Here is a 23,148-nt window from a genome sequence, read left to right as displayed (position 1 = left end):
GCAGAATCGCAAAAGGACAACAGTAGTCCCTCAGGGACAAAACCCCTTTGAACTAATAAAAGTAATATTTAAAAAAAAAAAAAAAAAAAAAAAAAAACCGCCCTTTGGACGTAATTCAAAATCTGAAACCTTTCAGATATTTTATTTCCCAGTTTGGGCTTTTTCTCCGTTAACACGCAAGTACCTATAACTTCTACAAATGTTGCAATAGCAGATGCCTTATCTTTTGATATTAGCAATGACTGGTCACCGCTCAGGTTGGCCTCCGACCGGGATATTAGCTATATGGAGTTTAGCTGCGAACTCTTCGGAAGATGCTAGGGTTATGACAGTGTGATGAGTATGTGTTATGTTGTCAGTTAAACAGGATGTAGCTTCGAATTTGGATAACAATGGTAGGGTACTTTGCAGAAGAATTCAGCATCACACGCATCGCTTTGAGCAATCAGGGAAAGACAAAATCGTAACATCGTTGTTTGAAAAAAATTAAATTTCAGCTAGGGCTAAAGTAATGTAGAAGAATATCATCTAAACATGTGGCAGTTGCTAAACAAATAATAAATGACTAATTAAGCTTTCATAAGGAAGGCAGATGGAAAAAAAAAAAACTAAAGGAAATAGATATCAAAATGTTTCCAAGTGACATTAAACGACCTTTTGCTTCAGATTACGGCAGAGCATTCCAAAGGGCCTTTTGAATGCTCCCACATATGTAAAATTTTTAGTTTATTTACAATATTACCTACAATATTACACATAACATTACACCATACATTATCTGAATTTATATGTAATTATACTACTTATGCTAAATATCCATTATTAAAAGAACTTGTACACATTTTGCTGATAACTTATAAATTAATTGAACACATTTCCCGGTGGCATAAATTTCGGTGTTGGTGTATTTAATTATGGCAAAGTACACGAGGGCTATCTGCCTAAGGGGAGGGATGCCTTCGTGGAGGACTTTCTAAGGGAAACTGGCTCGTATACACATTACACATGGGGAAAACCACGAAAACGCCCATGCAGCCAGCCCGTTCGCGGGATTCGAACCTCGGACCGAACTACCAGTGTTCAGCGACTTTACCGCTCGGCCGCTGGTGGGCTCGGCATAAATTTCGAAACACTGAATTTGGATAAATAAAGAGTAGGCTTGTTTATGTTCCACTTACCTCGGGTGGATTCTATAGGTTCTAGACGGATTGCAGTCTTCGACAAGAACAGCACTATATTTCATAGCCGAGTTATCATTTTTTTCTCCTCTCCTGATCAGTGGTAAAAAGCTTTTAGATTACTCGATAGCCGTCAATAGCCTGAAAGGAAAGGAAAAATACTATTGATTTCAGAAAGGTAAGTTCAGCTCTTTCGCTTGGAAGAATATAAGTTTTACACATCGAATGTAAGATAAAAAGAAGAAGTTTTAAGAATCATACTACATGGTTCCTGTACATCCAGATACATTTTAGTAAGTTTTGGGGTTCCAACGCTGCATAATTCTTAAATGCACATCCAGTATCGCAATCAGAGGAGCGGCTTCGAGTACGGTCCAATGGGCATTTACTAATATTGCAACTTTGAAGCTGTTTACATTTTATTTCGTATGTATAGTTATCCGCAGTCAGTAGCCTGTATATGCATTCTTTTCAAATTTCTTCAATCGGACAATGAAATCTTCGCAATTACTTAATCTAATTTAGCGCTATAAATGTTCACAAGAAATGCAAGATGTAGGAAGCCCAGTAGCAAAATATTTTCAACGAACTTGCTTTAAAAGTCATATGACACTAGAGAGAATACCACTAGAGGCCCAATGGTCAATTCTAGAAACTCCTCCCTCGGTTCCCATCCAATGTGCACTTACGAATTATGTTTCCCGACCTTTTGCAGTACTCTGAAGCTCTTATATACACCAAAAGTTGGTGTAGATATTCAAGCCATAGTCGTTATCAATCGATTACAAGTTATGAATGATATACAAACCCATATTCATTATTACCGAATATAGAGTTCTATTTTCGCGGACCCCCGACAGTGCCTGTATATTAAGATGGCAACTATAGCATATCTGTCCACCATACAGGAATGCTGTTTCTGTTTAAAAGCTCAAACTTTACAATTTTACTAAGATACAGTGTTTATTATTTTCTGAGTTTTTATGCTCACTGGGCCTTCAAACAGAAACCATACGTTAAGTACGCAATGACTAGGTTAATTACAGCATATTTCTTCGCAAACAAAGAATGATACGCTCTCTTCGGAAGTCCAGATTTAACAATTTTATTGAGAAAACCAAAATTCTACTTACATTCATAATAAGTAACATCATAAAATTTGCTTAAATTCACGCTCCTTTTGGAGTCATTCCCAAACAAAACAAATATTACGCAGCTATAGCGCTGTAAAAGAGAAAGTATACTATTTGAACGTATTTAAATCAAATGAAGTGGTAAATTATATCTTGTCCCTTAGATTTCAACACATTCATTTAAAAAATTTCGAGAAATATATTTAAATTATAACAACTACGTAGCCACTATTAAAACGAATCGTGTCATTGAGTACATCTTGGTTATCTGATACCCAACGTTTAAAGAAATTTTCCAATATTAACAAAATTTACATCTTCATTCTCGCTTTACTAGTTTATAAAGCTACTGTTCAGGAAAACAAAATAAATGAATATAAGCGAATAAAAACCCCGTACAAATATGGCAATAAATCAATGGTTATCTCTAAAAAAATCTATCTTTAAAAGTCTGCTACATTCTTTTGGTATTTAATAATATTATTATTAATCAGCAAGACATTAATATTTCTTATCATATCCTTTATAGCACGTTACCCTTTCATGCTGATAAGCGTAATTTATGGTAAATACGCGTAACTAATGTTATCTGCTGAACCTCTGAGGTCCCTTTCGTGACCTCTACTGCACCATCAAAACGGGGGAGAGGAGGTAACCCATCCCCTTTCCCCCAAAAAAACAAAAGACCCTTAGAGATAATAATAGGCTTTGTGGTCTGGAGCATATCTTTGAGAAATTACAGGTTGCGAATAGCCAGAAGACATTAGCAGGTTTGCTCAGTCACCAAGATTGTATTTCCTCTCCCCTTTTTTGCTTTTTCCCTCCACCGTGGGCATCACACTCTTGCGTGAGGTCGCGACCTGTAGCATGTAATTAGAGCAGCTCTCGCCACAGAAATTAACTGACCTTGCGGGTTTATTAGACATACTTTGGCTAAAGGAAAAGGGATTATACCAGAGAAAAGGCGGGGAAATGTAATACCCAGGAATTTAAGATTTTAAATTAAGATATTTATGTATAACGAATGCAATTTAAATTTAACTCGTTAGATTTAAAAACCAGACCTAATCAAATCCCGATTAACTTACAAAAGGTTGGAGGAAAATGAAATTGAACCACTTCCAATTAAAAAAAGAACTTATTTTTCAGTCTGTCGTAACTTAGAAATACACTTAAATTTTCGTAATGCATATTTGATAAAGTAACAAGGAATTAGAGCATATTATACAAAACAACGGACTGCAAAATCTGTCGAAGAGATGAATTTCAAACTCTTCTTTCATTTATGGAACATATTTAAATAATACTAGATTCTACATAGTTGATAGAGTCAACGTAGATAATCAGCTATTACAATTCGATGCATTTTCTAGGGTAAAATAAACGAACGATTTTTTTTTCTTTGAGGAAACTTACATCACTTGGAATAAAAGGTTTAAAACATATAATTATGCAATATTTTTTGGCGTACAAAATATTATTAAACAATACAGCCTTTCTGCGAATCCTTGTGCAAGTCAATTTGTTGATGTCAGTCAGTCTTGTGAAAATGTTTCAAAAAATGACAGAATATGAATTTAAATCAAAATTGTGCCAGTGTTACAGTAAGAAAAATTACATACTTCAAAGTTACTGTTATGTAACAATATAAATGGGCCTATTTCAAGATTTTAAAAACACCAGCCGTATTTCCGAATACAAGATGATTCCGCCTTTAAAATGAAATTCGTGGCTCCAAAAGATTTTAGTTTTCTATAGAGGAGGTCATCTTAAAGAGGTGATGGTCAACATCAATGGGTACTATTCGGTTTCGAGGGCTGTAAAAAATCGCCAAACTATTGTTGATGCCAATGCTGTCAAAAATAATTGCGGTAACCCTAATAATTGCGGCAAGAAAGGAAGTATAATAGTAAATAACTATCTAATATTGATGTTTTAATTTAGATGAAAGGTTAATTTCATATAATGCTTTTTTATTATTATAATTTATATGAAAAAGGCTAAACATGACTGAATGGAAGCATAAGAGTAAATAACTATTTCAGATCATTATTATAATTTATGTAAAAATTGCTAAGCATAACTGAATGGATGCCTTCATCGCTATTTCGCTACCGACTTATCGCTAAAGCATAATTTCATCTCGTTGGTTGTTCGAACGTAATTTTCTATATTGAACGATGCCTTTTCTTTGAAAATATTCTCGGTAAAGTTCAGAATCGCTCCCTTATTTGTTTGCCGCTTTTTAGAAGGGTAAAAACAATTGGATTTTTGTTAATTTTCTTTTACTTTTTAAGTGAAAATAGGTTGATGTGTACATAGATAAAGTCAAGGGTGTGCGCAGTGCCATTTTTGTGCAATTGTAGGATTTTTTTTAAGTGAAAATAGGTCGATGTGCACATGGATACCGAGTATGTGCAATTTTTAAAAACGCCTCAAGCAGTGGGTGATTCTGCACTTTACCCAAAATTCTATTGCCGACTTTTCGTCGTGGGCAATTCCCAAATTGTTAAATCCATAGGATATCAAAAAAGCATTTAAAATCAAAAAAAAGGGTTTAAAAATTAAACTAGTATTTCAATGGCGTCTTAAGAAATATAGAACTATATAAACTTACGCAATCTGAAATCAGCGCGTACGCTAGATTTGGCGCGCTGTTAAATGGGCACGTTTAATAGATTTGGAGCTTTTACGCATACATTTTCGTTGCAATTTTTTTACGGCCCTCGAAACCGAACAGTACCCATCAATGATTACTAAGGATGTAAGAAATAACGAAAACTTTCTAAAGTTCGACTTGCTTTGGTAGCATAAACTAAATCCAGAATTTTTGTCAGACTGAGCGAATTATCGCTGCGACTGAGCTTAACGACAGAGACTTAAAAGGGTTTAAAAAACCTTTTTATTAAATCAGAACTTGAGCACGATTCGTGCTTACAAATCAGCCAACCACTCGTGGCGATGTAACTTAAAGAAATCGTAAATTCAAATTTCATATCAAAACTAAATCTTGTAGCCGAGGGCTACACAAAGGATTTAACGCGAAGTTGGCTGAAACTTCTTACCGGTGTAACAATTTAAATATCGGCAACTACAATGCAAAGCCGAATAATACAACCTTATCTCAGCTAGCTAACCTTGTAATGTGGCCTCGAGAAATAGAAGAATATCTGAATTCAACTCCCGAAACCTTCCATTAAAAGTTACCTCATATACATTCTGGTATGGAAACGGTTAGTAACAATAAATATCCAAAAACATAAAATGACTGGTTAGTGAAAAATAATAGTAATAATCCTACAACTTTCGAAGATGATCTTAAGGAAGTGGTCATCAAGAGATAATACGGTATTGTATCTGCTATTCTATTCTTATCCAAAGCTTCTTCATTTCTAAAATTAAAAATACTGGAGCTTTGTGAAAGGCAGTCAGAAGAAGGGAACAAAAATAAATGAATCATATAGTAAGTAAAATAATTAAATTAAAATTAAAATCGAATAAAGTTTAAAGAAATAAACAACAATTTTAAAAATTATTAAATCAATGATAAATTGTTAAAAATTAATATAAAACACTGGACCTCGACTTCTTTGGGAAATCCGGCTGAAGTTATAATTTCACTGAAAAGCTAAGAAATAGCTTACTAAGGCTTCGGCTGAATTTAAGCCCTGAATATACAGTATAATGTGTTATTAAACAAAGATCGTTTTCTTCCTGCACACAATTGAAAACAGTTAAAACAGTTTTAAACGTCTTTAAAGAGAATAGAGAGAATGATACAAACAGTACGACATTATGGAAGGAAATTTTAAAGGAGATTTGTAGGTATGAAAACAAATGAAGAAGAGACCAACATTCTCAAAACTCTATCCCCCACCGACAGAATTCTAGTTATAAAACATATTGGAGGTGAGAAAAAATCGATTTTTAAGGTTAATTTATTACCAAAACAAAATTTCCGAAATCGAAAACATTTTCTATTGAAATTATAGTTCAGTTACATAAAAGCCCGGAATTACGATTTATCTCAAAAAATGTGAAGTACCAGAGTTGAGCTCTGGCGCGCTCAGGCGCAATTTAAGCTCTGCTTAGTTGGCATCAACCTTACTTACGCGTAAGTGTGTATACAGTTGCCATCAAATATGCGACGAAAAGAAAATTTACTTAAGTTCATTACTTTGATTAAAAATATTAATTCCAGACCATATCAATGTGGTTTTCCCCATGTGTAATGTGTATACGAGCCAGTTTCCCTTAGAAAGTCCTCCACGAAGGCTTCCCTCCCTTTAGGCAGATAGCCCTGGTGTGCTTTGCCACAATTGAATAATCCCAATCCCAATCCCAGACCAGATCAAAACACCAGTATTCAGCGGTTTATTCTATACGGCTATTAGTAAGCCAAAGAAGCTTTAAAAACTCGTAGGTAACTAAAGAAAAATTTCTATTTCTTGTTGGATACTGACATCTCGTTTCAGAGCATGTACTATATATCAGATAAAATTTTCCCCCGTAAGAAGCACCCGAAAATAAGGTAAGAACCAACATTTCAGAAGAACATTTTGAATGTGCACTTCACAATTGCTACCTCGCCTCTTAAACCAGATATAGAAATAGATGTAATCTAAATATAAGTTATATAGTTGACATACTTTTGCCGAGCGGTGAGCCCACTGGCGTATCTCTGTTGAGCTATACGTGATTTAAAAGCTTCAAAAAGGTTAACATCCTGAGATTAAATAAATAAATAATATGTCTCCACAGAATTTCGTCGTTACCGATATATTTTTTAATGATTCATTTTATTCTACACTGTAAAACAATCTGCTTTTATAATTCAGGAAGTAAATGAAAAATTTTATAATGCGTGGATAGGCAACGGTTTCACGTTTAAGTCTGGAACTTAATTGTTAATGAAATTGAAACAATAACACCTAAAAGAATCAATCCTGGATAAAAATGGTGGTTATGAATTTTCTAGTTAATCTATTAACACATATATATATTTTATAATAAGTTCTATGATTATTCTTATTATCGGTTTCCATTTTGAGTTCTAAAGCTCATTGTTCACTATTGTAATTGAATGTCTATTCTTTATCTTTCTGAGAAGCCTTTTGATAATTTAACGTATCTTTAATTAATTGAGACTGAATTGGAATAAGTAATTACTGTAAAGCGTTCTAGGATCGTGTATAGAAAAGGATACCTTCGTGGAGGATCATTTAAGGGAACTTGACCCTTACAGATGAGAAAAGTTATAAAAGCTTCAGCTATTTCGTTCAATCGCCGAAAAAAAAAAAACCCGTGGCAAGACACCAGGATTTTGTAGTTTTAGCCTCTGCGTTACTATATTATTAATTTTAAAGAGTATATTTATAGTTTCGTAACAAGATTTAAAATATGAGTTATAAAATCTGCATTAATTTTTTTAAAGTGGTTTTTTTTTTTTTTTTTTTTTACATGCAACGGTTTTATTTCATGTATTAAAATGTTATAATTCTTAAAAAATAACAAATAATAAGTTTTGCATTTTAGTGCTGCTAATTCGTACCGATTTTCTCCAAAGATACGAGAACAGAAGTTCTTAGTGAAATATTTTAACACAACAAGATGATACTTTTCAAAACAAAATAAATTTTTTTTTTCGCTTTCGTTTTTTCCAAATTTTTATTATATGCAGGAAGGAAATCATGATTATTATTAAGTACAATACTTAAGAGTAAGTTTTATTTGTACTTTATTAGCCCAAAGGGGAGGTAGCACAGAAGGGTTATTTATCTCAAAACGGCATTTTCTGAGGTTTCACTATAAACGGCGAATCACTTTTTAAATTGTTGCCGCCAAATATTATCGCCCTGATTATATTTAAAGGAATTAAATAATGAACAACCTGCATGAATGTATGTATGTTTCTCGCATTGTGAAGGACGGTACCTAGAGCCATTCAATTTTGAATGGCTTAATCCTGCTGCGAATATGGGCATCTGAAGCCCAAATTTGAAATTGGGAATTTGTTTTATTATCGATTTCATATTTTGTAAACCTTTAACGAATTTTTGATTAACAAACTCAACGATTTCAAAGCGAATAGTGGTAACACTGCACGGGGAAAAAAATTATCTTCAGCGCGCGAGACTGTCTATCGGAAATTCTAAAGGTATGTTGTTTTCAAAGATTTTGTGATCTTGCTCTTGAATTGAATTTTATGTGGTTAATTGCGAAGAATATAATATTTAATAAATATAGGTAACATACAAAACGTTGAAAAAGTCCCTTTGGGCGTAATATAAAATCTGAAAGCTTACGGTTTTTTTATTACTATTTTTTTCACTGTTCATTTTTCAAGCGATAATATCCCATTTGTTAATTTATTTTTTACGATGTTTTAATCCTTGCTTGAAGGTCAGAGGTTATCGTTGCCTACGCCATTATGGTAAGTAAGGATGCGAACTTCCTATAAGGAAGATGGCTATTGGCGACCGTTCCAACACTCAGTTCAAAAATTTAAAAAACCTTGATCATACGAAGTTTTTTTATACGTCGAACATTCCACAAGTGAAATATATTCAAATTTATGTTACGCTCTTGTGTCATCTTATTGTACAATATATTTAACGTTATTTAAACAATTTATTTTTATATTTTTACTGTATTTACACTATCAACGAAATTTCATTGCTTTGGACAGTCGCACTTTTGCTTACAGGTCGCAATTTTTCGCGCAAAATCAGATTGAATATATATGTGTGTGTATGTAAAGATTGCGCCATAGATACACCTAATGTATAGATATCACCCCTTTATAACCTGATGTTTTGCGTAACGCGTGTGTGTGGTATTCTGCCAGTAAATCTATAATATGTTTGAAAATTATATTTTTTAAATTTACGTTTTCTCAAATAGGGTTTAACTGAAAATTTATTTCATTAAGATTTAGATGTGTTTTCTACAATAATTTTTTCTATACTTGCTTTTTATTTCTGAAACTCATAATTATTTTTCCCCTCTCCCTAGCTAAATTTATGAGATTCTTCCTTTCTGTTAAATTCTTTTTTCACTTTTTTAGTTGCCTAATTCTTTACAGATATTTATCATAATAAACAATAATAACAATAACGCAAAGGAAGAAATACAAATTTATAATTATTTTCTGTCTGAAATCTAAATTTTGGTACTTGTAAGAAATTTCTCTGGTTACGCTGCGCAGTTCAAATAGCTAAATGTTAAATTTTGAAAATGACATTTATTTCAAATAATTCTAATTATTTGAACATATTATCTGGCATTCGCAGCATGTTATTCGATATTTACTTAATAACACGTTGCAATTTTACGTTGCTAAACAACATTTTTAAACTAAAAATAAACAAATTTTATGAAAATTTTCCAAATTTACAGATAAAACTTTCGAAGTGTGACAAAACGTGATAATAAATAATGTCAACCCTCCTTGTTTTACTTATTAAACTTTTCTTCGACGAATGCGAAAATAAAATGCATATATTTATACTTAAATAACCATAAATTTCTTCATTTCTTACTGCAGTTTGACCGTTGATGGCATTTCGATTCTGATAAAATTTGTAGCCTTGGAAAAAAAACTACTAGAAACTCTCTTCAGCGTGGATTCTACATATTCATCCATCAGACAGGATCTTTTTCCAGAATTATTAATTTTCAACTGCGAAAATTACTGTTCACATATAAATATATTCCCAAATAAAGCGATTATCCTTATTTCAAAAATTCTCAACTTAGGGCATTTATCTTTTGACAATATGGATAAAAAGTTAATCAAATCTATATCTTCAAATCCTTGAATAAGATTTGTATAATAATGGATAGGGGATTAGCTTCGTTTGTATATTTTCTAACGAGTTACTAGCATTTGTTATTTTGATTCAAGCAATACTTGCGTAATTCCAATTCAACAATAAAAAATTTTAATTCCTGTCAATGATAGGTTTATTCTTTGCCGCTCTTAAATGAGAACATTTAAATGTTCGATCAAGTTAATTAGAAATGCTAAATCTGTTATCGATGTATCATTATACAGCTCTTTGATAGTTTTATTTATTCATTTATTTTTGCATCATGATAATTTTGATTTTATTTATTAAATAAAAAAAATGTTTTTATACAGCTCCTCCACATAAGTATCTCATCGCGTTACACTAAATAATTTCTCTATACTGTAAACTGATGATTTAGAGTTCGTCGGATAGGAACTGTTCTCACACACAACACACTTAAGACCTAAGGTCAGTATACAAACAAGGTTAGGATCTTCCCAACGCTGATATCACTGACTTACACAAGTTGGGAGATAGGAGACACAAATGAAGAACAATCAACACAACATTCGGATGCTCCTTTAATCTTTTGAAGGCTAAAACGCCCGAGACGCCCTTTCATTCAGACGACCACAAGCGCCCGAACGGCCGAGATTGTAATGTTTTTTCTTCTCCCTAAGGTATGCAGCAGCAGTGCAGTTTCCTAAATAATGCATTGTATTAGTTTATTGCAGACAGTTTGTCCTAAAAGGCTAATGGAAGCTTCTATGTTAGAAACAATTTCATTTGAAATCTTCTCACCTCTTTGTGAGTTAATGGACGGGGAGGGGTGGAAACGGACGGCACGGGAGATGGACGAAGACGGGCGTTTCGATATTTTAAGCATGCAGATTAGCGAAGGCTTAGGTTTTCTTAAGGTTAATCTATCGATTAGGTAGTTTTACAATGTTTCTGCTGTCTACTACCAATACTTGTGGCAATGTAGGGATATTCAGCATTTAAGACAATATTCATCAGAAACTACCTGTTACCGATGCTTTTGGTCATGACGGCCAAAAGCATCGGTAACAGGTTATGTTACAGTCCTTTGAACAATTTTCATATTTGCATTCTGTGATTTTTCCATTTTCCAGATGTCGGTGAAAACAAATAAATTATTGTGTTTAATTTTACCAGACTCTCGTATAAGCCGATTAAAAAAGATTTTATTTATCTGCTTAGAATTTCTTCTACCACTTATCATTATTATTTCTAACCTTTTATTTTCACCTCAGTACAAGGACATATATTCCTGAAACACATTATGTAACCAAATATATATTGATATATTTCAATTTCCAGTGGGATTGAGCGCCTATTTTTTCCTGTGGTAAGGGGTTATTTCCTTTTAAGGATTATTATGCAACAAAATGGGGATATGAAACGTTAATTGTGCCCTGACTGGGAATAGAACCGCCAGCTATCAAGTTTTATTATAACATAATAGTCGAAATGAGTCCAATACCTTAGAAATATCATTTGAATTAAATTTAAAATTTTTAGTTTTCTCATTTCTATTTTTAGTGTCCCGCATTAAGAGATCTGGTCAATTTATCTGTTAGGCGAAAGGACAAAAGTTACTTTCCATGAAGGGCAAAAGAAAATTTTGGTGCCTAAAGTCTCTTTCGATTAAAAAAATTTTTTTGACATCCAGTTTTAATTGAGTATAAAAAAATCGAAAATAGTTTCTAAAGGCCTATGGTTGTGTGAGGGGGGGGGTAAGAACTAGTGTAATCATTGACCCGTCCTGTAACCTGACTTCTTTTCAATGCCTCTTTCAGAGAAACGAGAAAATCGTCTGCCCCAGACATTGCCATCGTTTGTCTTGACGTCCTTGAGCTGCACCTTTCGTCATCAGTCAATTAAATGATGTATGAACGCTTAGAAAAATTGTTTACCTGCCTAGTAGGTTTATTCAAAAACCCATTGCGCAAAAGCCGAGCAAATGTTTCTGATCTGTGACGTCACATGGCGACGCCGAGATCCTGAGACTGCTAGATTAGCCTAATTCTGCATCGCCGAAGAAGTTGTGAATAATGGTTGTTTCTTATCAAAGAACATCCTTTTTGTCATTCATCATCAAACTTAAGCGTCTTTTCCCCCCGCGGGATAAAACAACAGAGGAAAGAAGAAGTGGGAGAATGCAGATTGCACCCCCCTTTTTTTTTTTTTTTTTTTTTTTTTTTTTTTTTTGTGAACAGAAAACCAGCTGCAAATTTCATTCGTTCTTTAGATTTCTCATTTTTTAAAAATCCAAAATTGTAGTTTCAAAGTTTTCTCTATTTTACTGCGTTAAACGAACTTTCGATATTGCTTTTCGGTTTTACGTATAATATAGTTACAAATTTTTATTTATACTATGCAGTAAACTTGCAGCACCACGAATTTCTTGGGGCTGAAAAAATTATTCAAAAAAATCAAATTTTGACTTGTTAAGAAAATTAAATCGAGTTACTCATGCTACATGCACAATCTTTCCATCCTGAAGACATTGTTCCTCTAGCTCAGTATGAATGAGAGGTGTCACATTGAAATAAGATTTAAATACGCAAATCGCAAAAATCAAGATGTCACCTACATATAAAAGTTCTGAAATTCCTATCTACCAGCGTATAAAGCTTTGTGCATCTACGGAAAGGAATGCAGTACAAACAAATATATAAACCTTTTACACATTTGTAATGTTTCTAAGTACTGAGTAATATCCGTGTCTGATTTTCACCACATCACATAATGCTTAGTAATGCTGTTTAGCAAATATCTGCTATGCATATCCATTGTTTTGATATCCATTTCACGGGATTGCATATTTAATTGAATTACTCTTTCCTGCTATATGAGGTGGCCGCCGCCCATTCGGTAGAGTGGTTAAGAAAGTCTACTGCGGCACTGAAGGGCCTGGGTTCGAATCCCGGGGAAGGCATGGATGTTTGTAAATGTATAGTGTCTTTGCGTCAAGAGGGAAATCTAAACATATGGCGAGCCAGTCCTCTCGTGTGGTTTATTGGTAGGAGAGACGGGTGTGAGATCCCTGGACCACCCCTCAGTGTGCTCTTCCTCAAAACTGGAGTGGAAGTAGAAGTCTAACTTCCTTGAGGCTCTGGCAACCAATCTTCCATGAAATATGAACTCGACAACAACAACACCTGATATTGCCACCCTAATCGGTATAGCGGTTAGCGACGCTGACTGCCGTGCCGATGACCCTAGGTTCGAATAGAAAGAAAGGCACAGATTTTTATAACTGTATAGTGTCTATGTGGCATGAGGTCACTCAAAATATTGACTATTCGAATGTCCTCTCGAGTGTTTTGGTGGTAGAGGAAGAGAGGTAGGAAACACTTGGAATTCGAGGTACATGTTTTGATCTGTTTTATGGTGTACATAAGGGTTTTACAAAAATCTCAAATTTATGTGGGCAGTTTCCTGATTACCTGATTTTTAGGCAGTTTTTCTGGTTCTTTTTTAGTTGCTGGAAATCAGCATTACAGAAGGGAGTAAAAATATAAAATACAGTGCTAAAGATAATTAAGAAAAATCACTTTCTGGTGTTAGACTGAATCCTAAATCGCATTGTCTCCCCTTTCGTCGCTATTTAAATATTTCACTGAATTGCTTTTCTTCTGAGGACGATTTCAGATTAAAAAATATGCGGTTCCCAAATGCATTTTCAGCTTTGAGCGCGTGCCTCTTCTCCGTAATAGGCGTTGCCTTACGTCCCGCCCAGTGGAGCGCTCAAACAAACTAAGCTAAGGTTAAGTAAAAATAACGAAGATCTCATTTTCAGCGACGATATGGCAATGAAAATGTTTTATAGAAGTTGAATTTAGGCACTCGTATTTCATTCCATATTTCGTCACCATTTTTATTACAGAAGAAAATTAACCCTCCCTTTTCCCGAAGAAATAACCTAAGTTGAACGGAGAATCTATATTTTATATACAAAAACTAGATGTTTTAGTAAATCTCACATGGCTACTCCTATTACTGAAATCATATATAATTCGTTACTAAAAAACCCCTAAACGATCATTGAGCCATGGTAATATTTTAGGTGAGGTTGTTTACTAGGAGAAAGAATTATAATATTATTATTATTTATTTGCCTTAGGAGATTATGTGTAACTTTCTCAAAAATTTCTTCTATAATTTAGCTTGGGCAATCGCATACGGACTATCTGTCTAAACCCCATGCCTAGTTTAACCGAGAGCACGAAAAAAGATGAAATCCGAAGGTTATCTTTCCTCCATCCTTAACATCAACTTCACAAGAGGGCATTCTGAGGGATAGATTTTAAGTGTCTCCAGTTCACAAAGATTCTATAGTTTCAAATATCCATGCCTCTTCGAAATTCGAATACATATCCAAAGACGCATCCAAACAGTACCGGTAACAATTATAGTGCTTGATGTAGGAATTAATTAAAGATAACTGTCCTGCGTGGAGACGCAACGTAGAAAATGCAAAACTCCTATTAGCCAACATAGTTGTTAACGCATCCAGACAGCCGTAATGCATTATACATGACAACGGGAACGTCTTTCATTATTTACACAATGCTTTCTAAAAATAAGGTAATCTAAAATAGCTTATCTTTTCGAGAAAATCTCTTGGACAATTACCTGAGGTAAACTAAATTCAAATTTAGATTGGTGGTGCTTTCATAAATTCTACGCATTTTGATGGAAATACATGTGGATTGTATACATTTTGATGAAGATGCTTCTTTCTTCTCGAAGAAGAGGAACTTCCCATCTGTAATGTCGTCAAGTAATTATGTTAAGCAAAGTTCTTAAATGTTTGTTTTTGCATATTTTTATAATAAAAGTAGCCCAAAACTTTTCAGTTGGAATAGTCTGTGAGACAAAGCGTGTTGTATTGCGACGGGAAAAAAAATCTTATCTCGCAAAGTGTCATTAAATTGAAATAATTCTCCTTGAGCTTCATTTGAGTATGGTATGAGCAGATGAGTAATTTATAAATTCTTTATTCTCAGCTACATAAAGAAAATGCAACGGGCAATAAAACTTCGTAAAATGGGGTGTAAAAAGCAATGTTAGATGAAAAAAAGTTTTATTTTTTGACACAATCCTCTTCTGTGGTAAGGCATTTCTGTGGGCACTTGATGTCTGGGAGAAGCGTTCTTTAAAAATTATTCATTAAATTCATTCAAGGCATAAATCACATTTCATTCAAATGTGTGCAAAAACGATTTGAAACAAATGTCAAGGAGGAAGCAACACTCAGAATCCTATATGAGTTACAACAGCAGAAAATTTGGTCTCTTTTATATTGATAATTTTATTGTAACAGAACGAAAAAGAATGTGAGCAGCCTTGGTCAATACGGCGGCATTTATACAACTGAAAATAATTTATAATTTATTACAACTCTTTATTCTCATCTTCACCTAGATAACAATATTTGTAACTTAACAGATGAGACTTAAAATGTCCCGAAATTTAAATATGCGGAACTCCGAATCCACTGCTCCTTTTGAGTTAAGTAAAATAGTAAGTATGTCGTCAACTAAGTGTTTTACTTCTTTTACTTTGGAGGAGAAAATATGTTCTTTCTATTTTGTTTTCATAGCCCCCCCCCAAAAGCATTTTATTACTTCCTTATACGAAGTAAAGGAAGTATTGTAATTGCGAACAATTTCGGGTATCACATTTCAATGGAAATATTTATTTTGACCGTTCCCGAATCCATTTGGAAAGTTTCTTTTTTTTCACGTGATGGAAGTACATACGGACAGAATAAAAGACTCTTTTTCCAAAACGAATTCTAAAATGGATTCAGAAGGGAGTTTTTCGTCACGTCTGTATGAACGTATGCATGTGTATGTAGGTACCTCGCAGAACTCAAAAAAGATTAGTTGTAGAACGCGGGACTGCTTTAATATATAGCTCTGCACCTCCCTTTTTTATGGCAATCGGCAGTACCGAATGTCTTTCTCTATACATATGATCGCCCCCTTACTTTGTCTAAAAGCCCTTACCCGGCTTTATTTACACAATCATTATCATAATCATATACACTGAAGAGCCAAAACATTATGACCACCCATTCAGTAATGCGTTGCGCGACTTTTGGCTTGCAAAAACTCGCTGCAACTCGCCTTGGCATGGATGTCACAAGTTCTTTCTAGATGACTGGAGATAGATAGTACCAAACGTTTAAGTAGCGGTCAGGCAAAGTCGAGATATTCTGACATGTGGTGTTTGAGCTGCCACTCCATGACATCCCAAATGTGCTCTATCGAGTTAAGATCCGGCGAGTTAGGCGGGCAGAGATTAATCGGATTTCATCCTTATGTTCCTCGAACGACTCCAACACAGTTCGAGCTTGGTGACATACGGGGTTCCCCTGCTTAAAGACTCCGCCTGCATTTCGGAAGACAGGCGCCATGTCAAGGTGCAACTGATCCACAGTTATGTTCAGATTGTCGCACCTTTCAAGGTCTGTTCTATTACAACTAAGGGTCCCAGAGCCGCCCATGAGAACGTCCCCCAAAGCAGAATGCCGCAACCACCTGCAGTGGAGGAGGGGAGTAACAGTTCGCTTAAAAGACGCGATACCATGACACGACCATCGAAGTGATGAATGAGAAATCGTGATTCATGCGCCAGTAACTATCTTCCACTTATCAATGGTCCAGTCTCGATGTTTCAGGGCCCACTGTAGATGTAGTTGACAATGATAGTTCGCCAAAAGAGGCACACGAGTGGGATGTCTGCTGTGCAGTCCCATATCCAACAGTGTACGTTGACCTGTTTGCACTTGCACTGTATTGCACTGTCAGTTGAGCTACTATCTGGCGCCAGTTTTGCTGTACCAAGCTGCGACAATCCCTGACGCCCTATTTCTTTGATGACGCGTCGACGTCCAACGTCTTGGCGTCTATTTCTGATTTCACTGTCATTTATCCACTTTACATAAATACTAACAACCGCCGATCGTGAAAAACAGTTTCGAAGATACTCGTTCCGAGTGTCCAGGCCCTTTATCAAATTCGCTTAGATCAGCAGCCTTTCCCATTACTAGCAAAAGAAAGTGAAAGAATAATTCCTTACCTTCTCCAGCAGCAGTTAAATACCATTCCCACTTAATCACGCTGTAGCGACATTAGGTTATTTCGAAGCAGTAGAGATGAAAAATGAGCAACGCCTTCGCAGGGAATCGAACCACGGACCTCTGGAATACGCGCCCAGCGTGCAGACCACCACACCACGAAAGCATGCCAAGGAGGCGGGGAAAAAAACTTTATATACTCTCTCTTTTAAAGGGCGACTGGGGTTTTTAGGGGACGAATCGCCAAATCCTGGGTGTGGAGAATCAACATCCACCACAATTTTAGTTTGGGCACCACTGTAGAGACATTAGATATTTTTTTGGAAGCAGGAGAAAGTGAAATGAGCAACGTCTTCGACGGGAATCGAACCGCGAACCTCTGGATTACGCGCCCAGCGTGCAGACCACTACACCACGAAGGCACCAAGAAGGCAAGAGAAATACATTATAACGTGCCTTCTACGTCATCCAGACGAGTTCATTGAAAAATGTGGGAATTCTCATAATTTTTGGTTCGTCAGTGTACTTTCCAATTACAAAAGTGCTTTAAATGATGAAAATATTCATATTTTTGAATTAATCAAATTAAAAATATCAGTTTCCACAAATAGCAAAATATAACTTTTAATGCGACCTCCCGGTTCTTATATCTGAGAAAGTTTTACACTCGCCATGAAGAAATAAAATGATAGGAAATTTGACTTCCGTACCACAAAAATTGACCGGGATTTCAAAATTTCAAATAATTTCAAAATTTGAAATTTTCAACTTGTCTTGAGGGATCGATTAATGAAATTCGAATAATTCGAGGAAATAAGTTTAAATGAAGTGCAGCAACATATATGTGTAATTTAATAGGCCTTATAAGGAAGTCATCTGGTGTCCAGATCAGAACATTTTTTTCATTTTGTATTCTGACTATATATAGTTGTCTTTCACTTTGCATCGACTTAAATATTTAGGTATCGGAATGCATTTTTTCCTCTACAAGTAAAAAAATCTGTGGCTATAGTTAGACAAAATATTTCGAGTCTTACAAAACTGCTATTCTTTTACTAAGGCATTACTATGGTTTTTTTCATGATTCAAAATGAGGGATTAATAGCTATTAGAGGTGAAGAAGAAGAGTAGAAAAATATTCTTCTTCTTTATTATGACACCTTGTCTTGTAAACGGTCATGTAAATAAACGTGTAATTTTTAAGTAACACGATGTTTATTTAAAATGCTTTGAAGTTCGCAAAGAAATGCTATTTTCTACAGATTTGGAAGGAGGTATATTTAAGTGTCCACAGTCCAGTATTTTTATCTTTGTCACGTTGCATTATGTAACGTCATATAGTGCTTTAAATTACATAATATATTAAATTTTATTCTATTTGGATCATTTACATGACATTTCAATTAGCAAAATTATTAACATAGTTTTTAAAAATACAAGAAACATAATAAGGAATTATCTCTTTCCCCACTAAATTAACGATCCTGTAGTGTAATTAATAACACGTCTGGCTAGGAATTAAAAAATCCAGATTTCGAATGCCGTTGTGGGCATAGCAGATTTTTCTTACTTCCTGCTTCGGTTTTCAAGGTAATATTACAAAGCACTGAATTCTATTAAGAAATCATGACAAACGGAAAAGGGAGGACATTTTAAGGGAAGGCGGATCCTTTTATGAAAAGTTTTCCAAAGGAAATCGACTCGTATTTACATTACTTATGAAACAAACCACGGAAACTCCATGTAGCTCAACCACCAAGCACAGATCATATGATGAACAACATGAAGTTATCCACCATATGAAGTGCGAATGCGCGAGATCACCTAAACACATACAGAAAGCTGTCAGACAGGAAAGGGAATGTCTCAGGGGTTTCAAGAACGCGCTTTTGGAAATAGGTTTAGCGAACTGTACACTTCTTTGGCTTTTCTAACAGATAAAAATTAATTCGTTCCTTCCTTTATTTTCTGTTCCTTAATAATAATATAAAATAAAGAGAAAAACTAAAATACATGAAAAGACCTCAACAGGGACCATCAGACTTCGTACCTATTTTTATTAAGGCATCAGATTTTAAAGGTTCACCAAACCGTATTTTTATTCTTCATAGCTCTGATTTTTTTTTCTCATAAAATACGAAAAGTAGGCGCTCCAAATAACGAAAGAAAACTGCGCTCCAAGGCCTGAATGCGTTTTAATCAGGTCCTATCATATTGATGGCATTTCAAGGTAATATTAGATCGCTTACCCTTTTAAAGAAATGAGAATCATTTAAGAAACGAATTTAAAATTAAGAAGCAAAATGAGACAAATTTATTAACAGGTGTTGTTAATTTAAAGTAGATTATTATTGCTATCTCGTTTAAAAAAGAATACTTTCGTGGAAGATTTTTAAGAGAAGTGGTTTTATATCACACACAGACAAACAGCCATTAGGTTACCGGAAAACTGGAACCCGAGGTGTTTCCCCGTGTTTGTTATTTTATCCGCAGGACCTCGACTGTCCATGGACTATTCACGATGGCAATTTTATCATTAATTAAAATATGAATACATCTTATAAGTAAATTTTAGTACATTTCATTTTGAAATAATTCATCAGTTATTGGTATCCCGAGATTTTGGTTATATTTAAAATAATTTTGAAAAAATTCTGAAATTTTGCGGAAGCCTATGTACGAATATAAAGAACCTGAATACCGAATATCTTTTTTTTTCTTTTGCAACAAGAACGCACAAAGGAAAAAAAATATTGCTCTCAAGTTTTAAACTTATTCTGCTAGCCTAAAAATAAAAATTATTGTCATCTAGCTCTCAGAACATGCAAAAACAGATAAATAAATAAGCCCACATTTTCTCACTCACCGCATTCTATTAAGATTTAGAAATCCAAAAGTAACATTTCAGCTTGAAAATAAAACTTCGATAAATAACAACAAATCTTATTCTGTATTTAATAATAAAATTAAATAAATTAATATACATACTCGTATTTATTATTTATTTTTTTATAGAATAATAATAAGAGTAAATAAGCAAAATAGAAACCTCGCAATAAATACACAAGTGTCAAAAAATTCTATTTCTATGAAAATATTTCTACAGCATAATAAAAGGACTTCAACATCGACTTTACCCGGGTAATTTGATTAAAATTCATTAAGGAAATAAATAAATATTACGTACCTCGAGCTAGAACATGAAATGAGAACTCTCTCCTAATATATAAAAGAAAGACACAAACAGTAGTCTAGTCTCAGGATCGCAACTGTCTCAAAACACCGAAATCACCGTCTCTTTAACGCGAATTACCGCAGACGGCGGAATAATTTAAGCCAGAAATGAAAGAATGATGAGGGTGAAACGGTAACTGAAATGATGAACGGATGCTTCTTCGCACAGCTCGGAGGCAGGGTTGTTGTAATCCGAAGCTTCGCCAAGTCTCATTGAGAGAAAAGTTGCCAAATGGGTGTTTACTGACCTGAGTTTTGCCTCTGTGTTTTAAGTGTTATTTAGATTTCGTCACACATTGCGGAATTGACAGATGTCTAAATAAGACAGTAAGGCCCGTAATGAGACCTAGCTACGATATAGACAAATATTAATTAAAATAATTAAAATTAAAAAAGAAAGTCCAAAATGGCGTTTTTTTTAACGTTTTGTGTGTTACCTTTATTTATTAAATATCATGTTCTTCGCAATTAAACCAAAAAATTCAATTTAACAGCAATATCGCAAAATAATTTTTAAATGAGCATGAATTTAGAATTTCCGATACAGAGTCTCGCACGCTGGAGATATTTTTTTTTTTTTTTTTTTTTCGCGCAGTGTTGCCATTGCTCGCTTTGAAATCATTTAGTTTGTCAGTCAAAAATTCGTTGAATTGTTACAAAATACGAAATCGAAAATAAAACAAATTTCAAATTTAAATTAGGGCTTCCACATGCCCATATTCTATGGAAGATTACGTTATTCAAATGTTGATGGCTCTAGGTACCGTTTTTTTATCATTAACATTACTAGAAACATACATACATTCATGCAGTTTCTTCATTATTTAATTTCTTTAAATGCAATACAGGGCGATAATATTTGGTGGCATCAATTTGAAAAGCGAAACAATGCTTATCGTGATTCAATGCAAAATGCCAAAACGAAATTAATATTCCTTCTGGTTAAATTGCCCCTTTGGACTAATAAATAAATGTTTTTTTAATAGCTTTAATAATGTAGAAAATTAATGTTACTTTTTAATAACCCAAATAAATGTCTCGTAATAAAATCGGACACAGGCTACATACTGTACCATTGTAAGTGTGAACTATGTGTAAATGATAATAATTCTAACTATGAGTACTGTGCATGCATACTTATGACATGTACTCATAGTTAGAATTATGATAACTCATAATTCTAATTGTGACTACTGTACATGTATACTTATGACACTTTCCGTCTACTTGCGACTACTACTATCCGACAGAAAATAATGTAAATACAGTTTCATTTATTCAATGATTCACAAGCGAATAATTATGTTACAGTAATATTCCGAGGGTGAAAAGATGAACATGCCTTTGTAATATTGATATTTATAATAATTAGGGTAAATTAATTAGTTAAGAAAGCATGTGGGGCAAGGCTCAGCTGTAACTAACTTTTTTAAGAATACAAAATTAATTTTCAAAAATTTTTAATTTAAAGAGTACGAAAAATTAGGAAAAATAAAAAATTTAAGCATTCCTATATTAATAATAAACTTCCTGTATTTATTTGATATTTAAAAAAAATTTACCGATAAATTTATTAACATTTGTTTATTGATTATCTCTCTTTTTTTCCCTCTCAAATCATGTTCTAATTATTTAGGATTTTCGTTTAAATTTCTATCAAAATATAAATTTTAAATGAAATATGGCTTGCCATGAATAAAACCACAAACGAGAATATCCAACAACCCAGCCATATCCTTCCAAAATCGAGAGGTTAGTGGTAGGAGAAGAAGGTGATCCTTGGACGCTCACCCCCCCCCCCTGGGATGCTCTCTCTCGAAACTAGGGGTGAAACAGAGCTTTTGCCAACGACAGGCGCATTTGATGCCTTGCCACGATGAATGTCGTGGGCTTGTACTGATCTTTGTCAGGCAAGTGAGACTAATAATAACAACAACAAATGGCTGTGGATGCATAATCATTTAAAATTATGCCAAAATTACAGAGTTCTGGAACTATTCCCTTACTTAGGCTCAACTCTAATTTAACAAATCGAACAGCAAGTCTTCGTTATAGCGTAGGCCTATGGGCCCATATATTAAGGGGCCTCAATGCCGTAACCCTTCATGACACTGCTTCGCGAAGAATAAGAGAAAGGGACATTGATGGCCTATTAAAGGATACTCCATTTATGACACTTGACCCTCTATTAGCGCCTTGGCGAAAATTATTCTGCGTGATTCTGGACAACGCTCAGATGTCTTTTGCACTACGCCGGCTTTAGTGAAGTACAGTAATAACGTGCATTAGAGCATCTCCAAAAATTTTCTACATTTATCGGATCATTTGCAGTGCCAAAAATCATTAATTATACTAAATTGTTGTGAGCTGCATTATAAATAAGATTGTTTTAGATTGATTGAAAAACAGAAATAATGAGCATTAGTTTACAAAAGCTTCAAAAATGTAGAAACTTAAAGAATACGTGTAAAATCCTCATTGAAAAATACAAACGTGGTGACCGGTAATGGATGAACAGATCAGTGGTTTGCAAGGCGAATATTTTAACTACCACTTATCTAATTCTATATTTAACCCTTAAAGGTTTTCGCCTAGCTCTTCAGCCAACGCTTCACTTATTTATTTCAATTTTTAATTTCGATGATGTGAAGGTAATCATAATTTTATTACAAATTTATTCCATAAATAAAATGCCT

General features: G+C 34.2%; 1 protein-coding gene across 1 annotated transcript in view; it reads right to left on the bottom strand.

Annotated features, from left to right (window-relative positions):
• The window catches only part of LOC118191142 (uronyl 2-sulfotransferase homolog pip-like), a 115,919-nt gene extending 95,317 nt beyond the window's left edge, over positions 1 to 20,602 (bottom strand). Inside the window, exons 1-2 of the mRNA XM_035361942.2 lie at positions 20,406 to 20,602; positions 1,179 to 1,319 (exon numbers count right to left, since the gene is read on the bottom strand). Coding sequence (XP_035217833.1) covers positions 1,179 to 1,243 — 65 coding nt within the window. The 5' untranslated portion in view covers positions 1,244 to 1,319; positions 20,406 to 20,602. The remainder of the gene's footprint in view (positions 1 to 1,178; positions 1,320 to 20,405) is intronic.
• Between the last annotated feature and the right edge of the window lie 2,546 nt (positions 20,603 to 23,148).

The sequence above is a fragment of the Stegodyphus dumicola genome, chromosome 7 (genome assembly GCF_044657685.1).
Source record: "Stegodyphus dumicola isolate Sdum_Otavi_A_Nest chromosome 7, ASM4465768v1".
Classification (NCBI taxonomy): Eukaryota; Metazoa; Arthropoda; class Arachnida; order Araneae; family Eresidae; genus Stegodyphus; species Stegodyphus dumicola.
This window is presented reverse-complemented; position numbering and strand designations above follow the sequence as displayed.